This window comes from Aquarana catesbeiana, linkage group LG01, assembly GCF_042186555.1.
Source record: "Aquarana catesbeiana isolate 2022-GZ linkage group LG01, ASM4218655v1, whole genome shotgun sequence".
In the NCBI taxonomy this organism is placed as follows: Eukaryota; Metazoa; Chordata; class Amphibia; order Anura; family Ranidae; genus Aquarana; species Aquarana catesbeiana.
Window position 1 is genome coordinate 696511118 of NC_133324.1, and position 15930 is coordinate 696527047.

The 15930-nt window shown below is 43.9% G+C and overlaps 1 protein-coding gene and 1 long non-coding RNA gene across 5 annotated transcripts in view; both read right to left on the bottom strand.

The window, feature by feature from the left end:
• Positions 1–12399, bottom strand: part of LOC141111466 (uncharacterized) — a 66552-nt gene extending 54153 nt beyond the window's left edge. For 2 of the 3 annotated variants that reach the window (XR_012236425.1, XR_012236427.1), the window contains exon 1: positions 9889–12399. This is a non-coding gene — a long non-coding RNA (uncharacterized lncRNA). The remainder of the gene's footprint in view (positions 1–9888) is intronic. The other variant, XR_012236426.1, reaches the window with a different exon arrangement.
• A 1649-nt stretch (positions 12400–14048) lies between these two features.
• MFSD8 (major facilitator superfamily domain containing 8) overlaps positions 14049–15930 on the bottom strand; it is a 35231-nt gene continuing 33349 nt past the window's right edge. For both annotated transcript variants that reach the window (XM_073603775.1, XM_073603782.1), the window contains one exon: positions 14049–15392. In XM_073603775.1, coding sequence (XP_073459876.1) covers positions 15192–15392 — 201 coding nt within the window. In that variant the 3' untranslated portion in view covers positions 14049–15191. The remainder of the gene's footprint in view (positions 15393–15930) is intronic.

Genomic DNA, 15930 nt, shown 5'->3' on the forward strand with positions numbered 1-15930 from the left:
CTGTTTCAGACAGTGAATCGGATCTGGAAGATCCTGGCGTGGGATTTGAGTATGCTCTAGTCCCTTCTTTGGTGAAGGCAGTAAAAGAGGCCCTGAAGTGGGAAGATCCGGTTACTTCAAAACAGAGAAAGTTTTTCAAACAGCTCAATAAGGAGCGACAGTATTTTCCTTTTCTCTCTGAGCTGGGCGATGTCATTTCTGAGGAATGGAGCAAAATTTACAAGAAAAGTTCCATGCAATCAAAGGTCTTAAAACTATATCCTTTTAAGGAAGAGGAAGTGAAGCACCTTGAATCAGCTCCATTAGTGGATGCAGCTCTAATGAGACTAGCAAGATATGTGACGCTTTCCTTAGAAGACACTGTATCTTTTAAAGATCCTTTGGAGAGGCGAATTGATTCGGATTTAAAGAGGATCTACCTGACGTCAGGAATGGCATGTAAGCCAGTACTTGCGATGGCTGCAGTCTCCAAAGCTTTGGAATCTTGGTCTGATAATGTGGATGAGTTCTTAAGAGGTATCTCTACTGAAACAGCTAAGGATTCTTCTATCCAAGAGATCAGGCTGGCATCAGCTTTTCTTGGGGAGGCATCTATTGATGTCATCCGCCTGATGTCCCGGGTTATGTTGGCAGCTGTTTCAGCTCGTCGTGCCTTATGGCTCCGTCCGTGGTTGGCGGATCCAGCTTCCAAGCAAGCTTGGTGCCGAATTCCGTTTGAAGGTTCTTCATTGTTCGGCAATAAGCTCGATAGTGCTATAACCCGCGCCACAGGTGGGAAGTCTGGTTTCCTCCCTCAAGACAGATGCCTACAAAATCAGAAAAGCAGTTTTCCTAGAAGACAATACTCTGATCGCGCTAGGGATGCGCGCAGCTACAGACCTGGTCGGGAGTTTTCAAGATCCTGGAAATCCAGGCAGTCTTCTTTTAAGAAACCCGCAAAAGGGGGTTCCTCTGGCAACCAGGACGCCACTAAGTCCTTTTGAGATTGGGCCCGCTCAGGCATGCCAGGTGGGGGCTCGTCTTCGCCACTTCGGGCATGTCTGGGCGGCCTCAATCCGAGATTACTGGACCATCAAGACGGTCTCCTCCGGTCACAAGTGGGTCTTCAACAATACCCCAAGACTCAGATTTGTTCCCACATCTCTTCCAGGTTCAGAAGAGAAAAAGCAGGTCCTATTGACCTACGTGAATTGTTTATTGGATCAAGGCGCAGCCGTCCCTGTTCCAGAAAACGAACGAGGCAAAGGCATGTATTCTCCTCTGTTCATGATACAGAAGAAAAACGGTACATGGAGGCCAGTAATAGATTTAACATATCTCAATTCCTTTATCCGAAAGGAAAAATTCAAAATGGAGTCTTTAATTACGATCCAACAATCAGTACATCTGGGAGATTGGATGATTTCAATCGATCTGAAAGATGCATACTTCCACGTGCCAGTGGCAACAGAGTTCCAACAATTCCTCCGCTTTGCGGTAGGCAATCAGCATCTGCAGTTCACATGTCTACCCTTCGGCCTAACAACGTCACCTCGGGTCTTTTCAAAGGTCCTGTTGTCTGTTGTGGCTCTGCTTCGTATCAAGGGGGTTCGTCTCCACCACTATTTAGATGACCTACTTCTCCTAGCTCAGAACAAAGATCAACTGTTAGAGCACAAGAGCTTAGTCATCTCCACCCTGCAGGAATTCGGGTGGCTTCTGAATCTAGAGAAGAGCCATCTAGAGCCAACACAATCTCTGGTGTTTCTAGGGGCTCACTTCAACACATTGGAAGGCACCATCTCCCTTCCAGAGGAGAAGATTGGAGTGATTCGAGACAGAATACATGCAGCCCTTGCGTCGTCTCACCTCTCCGCTCTCCAATGCCTGAAAGTGATTGGCACGATGACAGCTACCATTCCTATGGTGAAGTGGGCCCAATGGCATACACGACCCTTCCAAAAAGGGTTCCTTCAACAATGGGATTCTTCCAGCCAAGTCCAGCGCATACACCTTACTTCATCCATGAGGACGTCTCTCCTTTGGTGGCTTCAAGGGAAGAATCTGCGCAATCACCATTCAATCATGCCCATCTCATGGGTCACATTAACCTCGGATGCCAGCAATCGGGGTTGGGGCGCTCATTGCCTTTCAGAAGTGGAGCAAGGCCGATGGATTTTCCCTGCTCGAGGGACTGTCTCCAACATTCTGGAGCTGAGGGCCGCCTTTCAGGCACTCCTGTCTTTTCGCCATCTAATAGAAGGGTCATCAGTGATGCTAAGGTTGGACAATACAACCGTGGTGGCTTACATAAAGAAGCAAAGTGGAACTCGCAGCTGGTCTCTGTTACAGGAAGTGGAGCCAATAATGAGCTGGGCTCAGAAGTATTTGTCCAACATCTCGGCAGTTTACATTCCGGGGATTCAGAATGTACAGGCGGACTTCCTCTCGCGAGTTCAAATGGACAACGAGTGGTCTCTCCACAGGGAGGTGTTCGAGTGGCTTCTGACCCTGGGAGTACTTCCAGAGGTCGATCTGTTTGCTTCTCCATGCAATCACAAGATGCCCAGATATTATTCGAGGTTCAGAGACCCTCAGGCATACGGAATAGATGCTCTCTCAGATCAATGGAAGTTTCAGAAGGCTTATGCCTTCCCTCCGGTACCAGTGATTCTTCAATTTCTCCGGAGGCTCAGAACAGAGAAGGTGGAGATCATTGCAGTGATTCCTTTCTGGCCCAACAGGCCATGGTTTCCACTGTTATCGCTCCTGAGTTATCAAGACCCAGTTCCCCTTCCTCTCAGGCCGGATCTACTGTCGCAAGGCTCGACGTTACACCCATGCCCATCTTGCCTACACCTCAGGGTGTGGTTCTTGAGAGGGAAAGGCTTGAATCTCTAGGTTGTCCGGAAGAAGCTATTCCAACTCTTCTTAGTGCCCGGAGGGGAAGTACGAACAGAGTATACGAACGGATATGGTCTAGATTCTCTGATCATATGTCTTCCCGGTCAAATCCGTGTAATTCTCCAGCAGTACAGGACATTCTAAGTTTTCTCCAATCAGGGCTGGACCTATCTTTAGCAGTCAGCTCACTAAGAGTTCAAGTTTCAGCCATCTCGGCCTTCACAGGAGTATCTTGGGCTAATCACACATTAGTCCGTCAATTCTTTAAAGGAGCTATCAGGCTTAAACCTCAAAGAAGACCTAGGTTTCCCAAATGGGACCTTCCTATTGTCTTGGATTTTCTCTCCAATCTCGGATCAGATCCTGACAAACCTCTTTTCATGAGAGATCTCACGCTCAAGACCACCTTCTTAGTAGCTGTGACATCGGCTAAAAGAGTGTCAGATATTAGAAATCTAGGTTCAGAAGAACCTTTCCTGACCTTCTTTCCAGACAGGGTAGTGTTGATTCCCATGCTTGGGTCAAACCCTAAAGTGACCTCAGTCTTTCATGAAAACCAAGAGATTGTACTTCCTACCTTCAGAACAACGGATGATCAGGATGTTCATCCACTTGACGTAGGCCACACTCTAAAACAATATCTGGAGATCACGGCTCCATTCAGACAAACGGAATTCCTTTTCGTTCTTCTCCATGGTAAAAACAAGGGAATGCGAGCTTCGGTCAGATCAATTTCTTCTTGGATTGTGCAGACCATTCAGAGGGCATACAAGGCAAAGGGCTTGGCTCCTCCAGAGGCAGTGACAGCTCATTCGACCAGGAGTATCTCGACCTCGTGGGCAGCTTCTCGGCATGTCGCGCCTGAAATCATTTGTAAAGCAGCTTCCTGGTCTTCTATTAACACATTTGTTTCTCACTACTGTGTTGAGCCTGCTGCTCTGTCATCCATTAATTTTGGTTTACAAGTATTGTCGGTTGACAATGTAAAATAAATTTGGTTTCTTTGCTCAAACATTTTTGCCCGCCCGTGTGTATTTTTGGGCGAGTTATTTCCCACACGTATGCTGCCATGGAGCCTGTCGGGAAAACGGAAAATTTATATCAAATACTTACCGTAATTTTCCTTTCCTGATAGGCTCCATGGCAGCAGGAGTCCCTCCCAAATGTCTGGAGTAGGCTAGTTACGGAACATGGATAGCAGCCTAGAGCAAAGATTTATGGGAGAGGGGTCCTATTGGGTAGTTATGGAGGCGGAGCCTACCCACACGTATGCTGCCATGGAGCCTATCAGGAAAGGAAAATTACGGTAAGTATTTGATATAAATTTTCCGTTTTTCTTCCACTACCTATGAGGAGAGGGGGTGTGTCCCTTTCCTCCAATCAGCTGTCTTGGCTGTATGCTCAGGCTTCACTGCAGTGTTAACTTGGAAGAGAAAATCTAACATGAAGAGCACCATCATTCAAACTGACATGGTTCTTCATCTGTAAAAAAAAGGAAAAAAAATCCACCATTTGACCTTTTTATGTTGCAATGAATCTGTGCGCACAATTGAATTACCTTTTATCTCACCATCTATGGTGCTATTAAAAAAAATAATCATACTGCTTTAACCAACAATAATGTTTCATAAGACTAGTAAATATGGAGAAAATAATTTTCTTTATTTCTTAACTGTTTTTAATAATTTAGTTAAAGCGGAACTTCACCCAAAAGGGGAAGTTCCGATTATTTGCATCATCTCCCCTTCCTCTGCCACATTTGGCACTTATTATTTGTTGGGGGTTGGGGGGGGGGGATGTGAAGCGGGTACCTGGTTTTGGCAGGTACCTGCTCCCACTTCCAATCAGATGCACCGCAGCGATCTGAGCTGGGGGTTCGGACCCCCTCCTTCCCCCGCAGTTCCCTGGAACACATCACAGGTCCTAGAAAGAAGACTTCACAAGGCGCAGTATGGAAACCGACATTGAAGCCGCAAGGCTGGCACCTGGACCCGAAGCTGATTGAAGAATTGGCTTGGGTGAGGTCATTGCTTGATCCCTGGACAGGTAAGTGTCCTTATATTAAAGTCAGCAGCTACAGTAGTTGTAGCTGCTGACTTTTATTTTTTTTTGGGGGGGGGAGAACCTGGAGCTTCTCTTTAAGTTTTAATAAGTTTCGGCATTGCCTCATAGTACAAAAGCAAAGGAAAATAATTTCAAAATTACATTTATAAAAGTGGGTATCCTCTCTACAGCAATTATTTAGCCTGAATTCCAACATGTGTAAAATACAAATGTTATTTCTATATTTTTTGTTTGGTGAGCCTTTAATAAAAAATGTAAGCATGGCATTTTCTAAAACAATGTACCAAAAATGCCCTATAGACAGGGGAATTTAGTCACAGCTGTAGTCAAGTTACCTCATGCATTCTAAAACTGCTAAATTTGGCCTGGGCATCTAGACTTTGAAGAACTCTGGTTACAAAGGGGTTAAACCACTTAAAGCCGTATTAAACCCAAATGCAAACATGTAATATATTGCAGCTTACAACTGCTTAGATGTGATGGCTGCATTAGCTTTCTTTTTTTTTTTTTCTATTTTTCACCTGGTAATCTGGCCAGTAACTGTTTTTTTTTTTTTTTTTTTTCAAAAGAACACGCTTTCTTGCAAGATGTATCAGTTACAGGTTGCTTAAAATGATCAGTTTTATTTATTTATAAAAAACCTTTATCCCAAAATGGAAAAAAAAAAGTTTGCTGTAGCCAATCGCTAAATTGGCTGACTGTTTATCCAAACGTCCAGGTGTAATGGTAGATAGATACGACTTACAAGCTTATACTTGCTAGAAACATTACAACTCAGAATAGCAATGATAGATAGTAATTATTATTGGATAGCCATCACATCAGAGGGCTCCAGTCCCATCTAATCACTTTCATGAGAAAGATCTGGTTGTGCAGTTTGGACCAATCAGAGATTCCTCAATTATATTGAATGGAATGAATTAGGATGAGAAAGAGACACACCAAGGGGGCTCCATAACAGAAGGTCTGTGCTAATAGAGGACTTCACAAGATGAAAGAGGAAACTTCATCTGGGAATGACACTAATCTACACAAGTGAACCTGGTTACCGACAATCCCTGATTGTTATAAAAATCACAGCTATAAGCCAAGCTAAATAACTTTTTAGTGTATCCCTGTCACATACAGACCATTGTCCATGCTCATTTGCTAGGAAGGTTAGACAGCATGTGCATGTGTGTTGCATGCATATTTGCAGTAACCTGTATGTCTTGTATTGTCTTCTACAATTGTAAGTAGTTTGTATGTGCAGCATTCTTGTTCAGTAAAAGCACTTTATTGCGCTACAGGAGTTATCTGCTTCCTTGCTTAACCACAAATTAGCCAAAAAGATACAAGCAAAACAATTGAGGGCCTGTCCAGGATTTGTGGTAAAGTTAAACTGAAATTGACTTGTTTTCAGTTGGTTGGGCTAAGAAAAATACTTCAATCAACAGATGTCTCTTGCTAAGTGATTTGCAAAGTATAATTCTTCCTTTAATAGGACTTGGGTGATAGTGTTTTGGATCATTTTGTAAATTTTAGCCTTAAGGGTTTTAAAGTAAGCAGAGAAGAAGGTAGTGTCCTTAGCTGGTTTGTACTTCCTTCATGCTCTCTATACTGAAACACAAAGTAGGGAGAAGGCAGTGGAAGAAATTGAAAGAAGTATGGGAATAGGGTTTTTTTTTTTTTTTTTTTTTTTTTAGTAATCATACTTACTTAGGTGGATGCAGCATTGGTCCCCCCGGCAGCTCTAAGACTGACAACCAATCGATCATTCACCGCTGATCGCTCGGTTATCACAGCTTCCTGAGCAGAGAGCTAGTGCTCTTTGCTTTGTCCGCACCCCCCCCACGCTCACTGAAACGCTGGGCTGTGGAGGGGTGGGAGCGGCTGGCTCAAGCTCTCAGAAGCTGGCTGAGCCGGGTGCCAGTCCAGGCTTGTGGGTGTATCCCAACCATATGCTCGTGATCTTTCCGGAGCCTGGACCGGCTCTGTGACATCAGCCGACAGCAGGCTTCAGCGCACTGTCTGCTGAAAACGAGTCACAAGTGCAGAGCAAACTGCACTCCTGTGATCCACGGGAGAAGTACAGCCATACAAGCTTTGACTATACTTCTCCTTTAAGGTGTTAAAAGAGCAGATAGCAGTTGCTTTAATGTGTACGTTCAACTGCTAGTCTGGCTGATGATTTGCAAGAGTAGTGTGCAGCTCTCATGACCAAATCAATTAATGCCTTTAGGAAAAAGGTACATAAACCAGTTAGTAAGGCTAGTGTACGTGCCATTGTCACATCCCACAACTAGGATTAAAGTGGTTGTGACCCTAAAAAAAAAGAAAGTCCACGAAGATACTGTTCCTTTAGTGCATGCTGTATAGCACAGTGCTTGTCATTTTTCCCTTCCTAAAAAACCTGGCTGATCCTGCCAGTTCCCATGTCCCCCTGCCTCTGCTGTACATAATAGTCATGGCTGAGCCCTGATTACTTTGGTCAGTTTACATGCCTCCATCATCCACTGATCACCTCTGACAGTCTCTCCCCTCCCTCCCTGTCATCATGAGAGTGGCTCTCCTGCCTCCCCTTCTGCTGCTATTAGGCTGCATAATGCAGCTAATATACAGGTATCCCCTCCGGGCATGTTGCCATACACTGCAGTGGGTTTGTTTTTCAAGGCTGGCCAGCACAGGGGGATCATGTGACTGCACAGCTGCGGTGTGACCAAAGGTATTTAGCCTTTTAAAAAACAAACCCACTGATGGGATACATGTAAAGTCACATAGTGCCTTTATAATCACTTTAAGACAATGGGCTTTCCTCAAGCAATAGTGAGAATGCATATAATTTGAGATTTCTGATGATGATCACCCATTGGGGAAGAAAAAGTGGGCCAGAACTCTTATTACCAAGCATAGGAACAGGCAACATGAGAGAGAGGACATGGGAGATTGGGTACATTACCACAACCCCAGAGATGTGGAATTTGAAGAAGTAAAGGAGTTTACACAAACTGAACTCTATGAGCTGGGAAAACATTTGTATTATTTTGTCAGGCAGAGAAACGGTGCCTATGGGAGTGTTAACCCATGATCCACAACTGTGCCAGACCATGTGCAAAGCTCGAGAGTTTACTGTGAACTCTTCACTGTTCGAACTTGTGAGACATGGGATAGACAGCGTATACGCTAATCCTAGTGACCTGGAAAATACCTACTTGGGGAGAATGAAGAAGAAGGTATTGCCAGGTTAAGTGAGATGGGTTGTATAACTGGATTAACTATGATTCCACAATGGGTGGGGTCAAGTTATGGAACCCTTTACCTCTGCTTTGCACTCTAAGCTAATAAAATGTGCATCACTTAAAACGCAGGGATCCTTTATTGTCCTTGCTGGGAAGCCTGCGATTACACAGCTAGATTCACAAAGCCACTATCGCCTCAAGTCAGTTGGGGGAGGTAAAGGGCAGTAGATAAGTTTAAGACAAGGCAAGAAGGAAATAAGCAGAGAGGGAAATGAGGGCAGAAGACAAGACATAGGGTGCAGAGAAAACCAGGTTAGTTACCTCTAAGAAAACAAATGTGAGTGGACCTTTTAAAGACAGCAGTACCTAATGATGAGAAAGGTGGGACTTATACTGCAGAATTGTTGAAGAGGCGAAAAGAGTGGGGAAAAATTGTCAGGGTTGGAAACACTTCTACTAGTGAAGATAACATCAGCCTAGAGTTAGAGTAAACAGAACCAACCTCTCCTGTTAGCCCCAAACTGATTCCCAAAACTGCACATGAATCCAAATCCCTTTATTCTGCTGGGTGGGTGGGTGGTTAGAGTCTCAGGAAGAGGAACTGGCAGATTCCTTAACCTTTATGAAGGGAAGGTAGGTCTTCTGTAATAGCAGTGAGGATAGTGACAGCAGGAGACAGACACCCATATGTGCATGTCACTGTATGGTGGCGGAAGTCATCTCCTACACGTGATGGCTTTAGTAGATACTGTCACACTTTTGCAAGAAAATCCCTCCCATCACAAAGCAGAAATGATTCATGTAGATACAAGGTTTGTGAGGGCAAACCGCACCAGCAGTCAGGACATGGGTAAAATTGGCTATTGGGAAGGGACCAGGATTGGACAAATGTTTTGGTTATCCGAAAATATTCTTGTGATAGATGTACTTCAAGGTCGGTCAATTCAGACTAAACATTTACATTCACATTTGGGTATCTTGATAAAGTGTGTCTGTTAAGGACGATGAAGTCTGTGGTCAGAGGTCATGCGAAATGGGCCCCTGTCCACATTCCTCCACCAGAGAAGCCAGTCTTTCTCAAGCAGTACAGGCTTCCAGGAGGTCACAAAGAAATTGGAGAGGCTATTCAAGAACTATTGTGTAGGGAACCATACATCTGTTGTAAGTCTTTTCTCAGGTCTTGTGTTTCCAGTAAAGAAATCTGATGGGACATATAGAATGACTGTGGATTACAGAAGCCTAAACAAAGTGGCACCTCAGTTGAAGTCAGCTGTACCTGATATAATCTCACTAACTGAAAAGAAAACTGCAAAGGAGGCAGAAGAATATGATGCAGTGACAGACCTTAATAGATCTGCAACTAACAACTATTTTCATAATCAATTAGTTGCCCGATTATTGTTTTGATTAATTGGGTAAAAACCGAAAAAAAGTGTGGTGTGCAATTTAGTTAGTATATAAAGTTTTTAAAAACAAATTATTCTTGAATATCTATATGCAGTGGTAAATATAAATAACCATCTATAAGGAGAGAAAGAAGAAAAATTACCTAATACACTGTTTTGCAGGCTTTTAACACAGGACTGTAAATATATCTTATAATAAATATACCATAGGATATACAGGGTATTTTGGCTGGGAGTCAAACATGAAGGAGGAGGGGTGCTATAAATCTTTTTATATTAGCATTTTTAAATATAATGCATAATACTGGTAAACTTACTTTGAAGTGAATGTAAACCCATTTTTTTTTTTTAAATTAAAGCTTGTACCTTGTACAGTATAGGATTTCATTACATCTGTGCCCAGTCTTCCCACGAAGAGTTAATCCAGCTCTAAACACTCCTCGGATCTATTTTCAGTGAGATAAAAACTGACAGAGAAATAGTAGTCAGTTCTTCCCCCATGCTGTGACAGACAGCTCCTTTCCTTATCTCATGCAGGAGCTTGAGAGACACATTCAGTGTACTTCACAATTCACATCCCCCCTCCCCTCTCCTCTTTCTTCTCCAGCTCTCTCAGGATTGGCTGCCTTTCCTGGGTTTTGACTGGATGTTCCTCATCATGGGGTGGGATCCACAGATCAGTGTGAGAAAAAGAAATATATGTATAGTGCAGTGAACTCACAGGGCGGCCAGCAGAAGATACACAGACAACTGATCTGATTTATGGGAGATGTATCTAGTCAGAGCTGAGCAGAGAAGCTCCAGTGATCTGATTATTGTTATGTTGCAATGTGTGTGTCTGAGGTCACCTGATCACAGTTGCAACATTCATTTTAAGCACCAGGATGTGTTATGTGGGGGAGGGGTGGATGTCTGACTTTTCATAATTACACCCAGTAAGGCTGAATGAGCTCAAAGCTTACAGCCTACCCGTGTCACCTGACTGCTCCCACCAAGTCCCTACCCACAACACCTGACTGCTCCCACCAAGTCCCTACACGTGTCACCTGACTGCTCCCACCAAGTCCCTACTCATGTCACCTGACTGCTCCCACCAAGTCCCTACCCAAGTCATCTGACTGCTCCCACCAAGTCCCTACTTGTGTCACCTGACTGCTCCCACCAATCCCTACTTGTATCACCTGACTGCTCCCACCAAGTCTCTACTCCTGTTACCTGACTGCTCCCACCAAGTCCCTACCCGAGTCATGTGACTGCTCCCACCAAGTCCCTACCCGAGTCATGTGACTGCTCCCACCAAGTCCCTACCCGAGTCATGTGACTGCTCCCACCAAGTCTATATGTTCTTGTACAAACATCACGCTGAATAAAGAAGTCATCCTCTCCAGCCTGCACCACGATGTCTCTTCCCATTCCTATCTTCTGAGTATCGCTCCATACATCTCCTGCACATCACTTCCCATCTTCTGAGTATTGCTCCATACTCCTCCTGTACATCGCTACCTATCTTCTGAGCATCGCTCCATACTCTTCCTGCACATTGCTTCCTCTCTTCTGGAGTATCGCTCCATACTCTCTTCCTGTACATTGCTTCCTCTCTTTCATTCTCCAGACTAGCTAGCACTGTAGGCCTGACACTGACTCAGCCAGACCTAAAGCAAATGCCCTTCACAGGCAGGGACCGCAGGCCCCTATGGTGTAGCAAAAAGAAAATAGTAAATTCTGGTACTAGCTGTCCTACATGCAGCTACTGATCCCAGTCAGCCCTCTTCAGGCCCTGCCAGCCCTCCTGGCTGCAGCTGCCCGACACCACAGTCCTCTCCTCTGGTTCTGCACCCATCTTCGTCTTCACTCTCCCAGTCCTTTCATGTGTGCCTCCCCAGTCCTCCCGACTGTGCATGCCACTCACCAGCCCTCTTGGCTGCAACCGATGGTTCCTCTCCCTGGAGACTTGCCCGGCCGTACTCTCTCCTGCTGTCCTCTTTTGCTCCCCCAGTGGCTCCTGTCCAGGACACCTACACATTTTCTTGGAGAGCCCTGTCCGCACCTGACCCTGGGTATTTGAGGAGGCTTGCCCCCTGCCAATTCCAAGTTGGGGGATTGGTCAGGGCTCCTCTGAATACCCCAGGCAGCTCCACATACCCTCTCCTCCTCTCTTTCCAGAACCTTCTAGAGAGCTCTTGAAAAAAGAGGGAGGTCTTGCTGATGGTGCCTGTGAGTCACCCAGCTTCTACCCTGAGCCACTCCCAGCCCAGATCAAACAAAAACAAACAGGCCTGACTGCCAGCCAGGCTGGCCTAAATTTACCTATCCTAATAACTCTCACTCTAGCACCTACATTACTAGAGGGTGCTACAAGTTGCGTAAAATATTGGACGTTGACTTAAAGGGGTGTTGTTTAATACAATCTGAGATTACTTACATAGTGCAGAATGTGGTAATGCACAGTGCAAAGTGGAAGGCGGTGGGTAGTATATGTAGGAGAGGAGTGCAGAGTGTATGGAAGTGGGTAGTTTGTGCAGGAGAGAAGTGCAGAGTGTATGGAGGTGGGTAATATGTGCAGGTGAGGAATGCGAAATGTACAGTGGTGGGTATTATGTGGAGGATGGTGGCAGTAGTTTATTTTGTTACTTTACAATTAAATTATTTAGTTTTTTTTTTTTTTTTAAATGCTTTTTTTGGGACCAGTGGATGGTGGTAGTAGAGCAATGGACAGTTTTAGAATTTTATTTTTAAATTTTTTTTATTTTTTTACATTTTTTTTCACAATGATGGGGGGTGGGGTTTTATTTTTTAAATATATTTTTTTTTCACAGTGCTTTTGGGAAAGGGGGTGGGGGGATGGAGTCAGTGGGGCAGTGGACAGTGTCAGTAGGTCAGTGTTAGATAAAAATAAAAAACGACTATTTCCTTTTTACCAGTCTATCTGCTCTTAATTTTTTTCACAATCCTTTTTAGGGGTGGGGGGGCTTTGGGCTCTGCACCGTGTCAGTATGGGGGGGGGGGGGGGGGTGTCAGTAGTTTTTTATCTTTTTATTTTTTTTACAATTTTATTTTGTAATATTTATGTATTTTTTTTATCAGCCCTGTTGGGGGCTTTGCTGACATGTCAGGGGTCCCTGACATTTCCCATTTGAGACAAAGGGACAGAGGACACAGATTCCCCAGTCCTTTTATCTGCATTGAAGATGAATGGAGAGGAGACAGAGGCTCCTCTCCATTCATAAACTGAAGCAGAGTAACACACAGGTTACTCTTCTCAGTTATCACAGGAGCGATCGGTAACGAACACTCACTGTGCCCCATTCAGAAAAAAAAGGGGACGGTAAATGACATACTGGCCCCTTTCTCCGCTTTCCATCCTGACAGATTCCCCCCCCCACTGCAGACAGCGGGAGAGGAGGGAAGCTGGAGGAGGAAGACACAAAGGGGGGCGAGAAAAGAAGGGGGGGGTGGAGGAGAACACGGGCACTGGAGGAGGAAGACACAGAGGACAAATCAGGGATGATCGGTGCAGTGGGGGAGCGTGGTTGTAAACCCTCACATACACCCAGTGAAGTGATTGGCCTCAGGTAAAACACAGAGATTAAACAGATCCTCCTACATAAGTTGTACCCCATTTATCTGCAGGATTTTCTTCTCTACATCCGTTAAAACTCCAGATAACCCTTGTCCGAGAGCTCAGAAGAAAGGCACCAGAGAGCTGAAATCACACTCTACAGAGCTCAGTGAGCAGCGCTCTGTTAGCTGATTCGAGGGAAGGGACATACCCCCTTCACACAGGAACAGAGCTGAGGCTGCCAATCAGCTGGAGCCCCCTCCCAGGTCACCTTTTTTCTCTTGGCATCAGGAAAACTTGTCAGAAGTGCTTCATGCAGATAACAGAGGAACAGAGCAGCAGGCAGAAATTACAGTTAGTGCTCCTAATTGAGACAAGTACACACTATTGAGGGATATGCTTCGTTCATATTTCATGTCTGAGGTTTACAACCACTTTAAATTTACCTCCTGTCTATTAGTCTGCGGATTTTCTGGGTTCAGATGCTGATCTTCCCTACACAGAGCTCTTAAAGTGATTGCTATTTAAAAATAAAAGTCCAACTTTTACAAACATATCTATATTTACCTGCTCTTTACAATGGTTTTGCAAAAAGTAGCCCCACTCCTCCTCTTCTGGGGTCCCCTGATGGCACTACTGGCTTCAGCGCACCCCCATAACAAGCCGCTCAATCCTAACAGGCTTTGAATGACAGCATCTGAGTCCTGTGAGGAGGGAGAGTTAAAGTAGCACTACTGTTCCTGCTCCTACACCGCTGCAAAGAAGCTGCTGGCAGGACTTTTTGTGACGCCCTGCCGGTGCAGCGCCCCAGTGTAAAAGCACTCGGGCTTTCACACTGGGTTTGCAGCTGAGGCTTTCAGGCGCTATTTTTAGCACTGTAGTGCCTGAAAAATGCCTCAGTGTGAAAGGGGTCTTAAGTACCTTGAAAGTCGCTAAAGGCGCTGTTCAAATCTAAATAAACTGATGAAACTTTAACAAGTAAAGAACAGATCTTAAATATAAAGATGCGTACACTCAACAATTGTGTAATCAACAAACAAGTGCAAAATCAATAATAACCCTTGAGTCCATAAATGTGTGCAAAAGTAACAATACTCTTCTTAGAGCACAGTGATGATCATCACGTGTGTTTTATGCATATCTGTAGTACTCTGTACGTCTTGTATTTTTATTCTACAATTGGAAGTAGTTTGTATGTGCAGCATGCCTGTTGAGTAAAAGTACTTTATTATCTTAGATTGTAAGCTCTAACGAGCAGGGCCCTCTGATTCCTCTTGTACCAAATTGTATTGTAACTGTAATATCTGCCTTCATTTTGTTAGGCGCTGCGCAAACTGTTGGTGCTATGTAAATCCTGTATAATAATAAACTAGAGAGCTTTCCTCTTCCTTGCTTTACCGTAAAGTAACCTTAAAGATACCAGCAAAACAGAAAGGCATGGCTTTTTCTCGATGGCCCTCTCACACGGAATTGTGTGTGACGATTTGAATGGCTGTACATAGAGTTGCAGTACAGAGTGGTAGTGCAGACGCTGTGAAGACTCGCACAGGACTCCATAGGTAACACTAAGGGCACAGAGAAAGCTGAAATATAGCAGCATAGCCAGCTGACAATTGAAGACGGAAGCTCAAAAGGAGGAAAAAATATATATATATATATATTCAAATGCATGCAAGTTATTTTTATCTGATTTAAGCAAAACATGTTTGATTTTAATACCACTTAAATAGTGGAGAACATGTACATGGTGAGGCCTTCATGGTGCCCCAGGACAGATATGGGCTGCCCTTTCCACTGTTACAGCAGAACAGAAATCTATAAGATTAGTTTTGAGCTAGTCAAGACATTTGGATCTTGTCCTTCAGCATTTTCAGAAATGTTAGTTATGCAAATGGTATGCTGTTTCTCCAAAAATGCAATTCCTGGTAGTTTGCTTCCTTTTTTTTTTTTTTTTTTCTTCTTTATAATATAATAATAAGATGAACCGCTTTTAAAACAATAATTTTAAATCCAGTGTAGTGCACGTTAACAAATCTTCACTGCTGATACAGCCAATTACTGCTATATTTTTCCGTATCGAACAGAAAAAGCAATAAGTCTTTTGTAAACTGCTGCCAAGTGTAGCAGAGATATTGCCACTATTCCACAAATTATACTGTAGGTCCATCGAGGTCCAAGGTGGGTGTAGGTCTCACTGACAAATACTGGTCCTAAGGTCCGAGCTGCACTGCCAGCCGCAGTCAGCCAGCCCATATATAACCCCTAAAGGAAAAACAAAAAAAAACAAAAAACACATTTTAGAACAAGAATCTGGGTTATGTTCAAACTTTGTCTTATGACTATATGTCAACAGATACCTCAGAAAGAAGGTTTTTGGAAACAGTATGCAGTATATGCATTAAACCACAAAAAAAACTACAACCCACAGCAACACTGATCAAGTTACAGCACATAAATACTCTTTGCACTGCTACAAAAGCTCTAATGCTGATCGGAATTGTAAGTGAATTGACATGACAAGGTTAGAGGAAAAAAAAAAAAAAAAGGGTTTTATGAAACAGATTCAATGGTTTTTATTTAAAAGGTAACTTTATTGAGTACATAAATAAAACAAAAATTACAACAGGAAGCGAGCGCCTCACTCACATGAAGGCCAAATACAGCAGAGAAAAAAAAAAAAAAAAAAAATCTAAAAAACAGAAAAATGCCCATTTCAGTACACTGTCATCAAGCATAAATGATACATGTTTAACCCCTCGACGCTAAACATAACACATATATGGGGCCCCACTAGACTGAG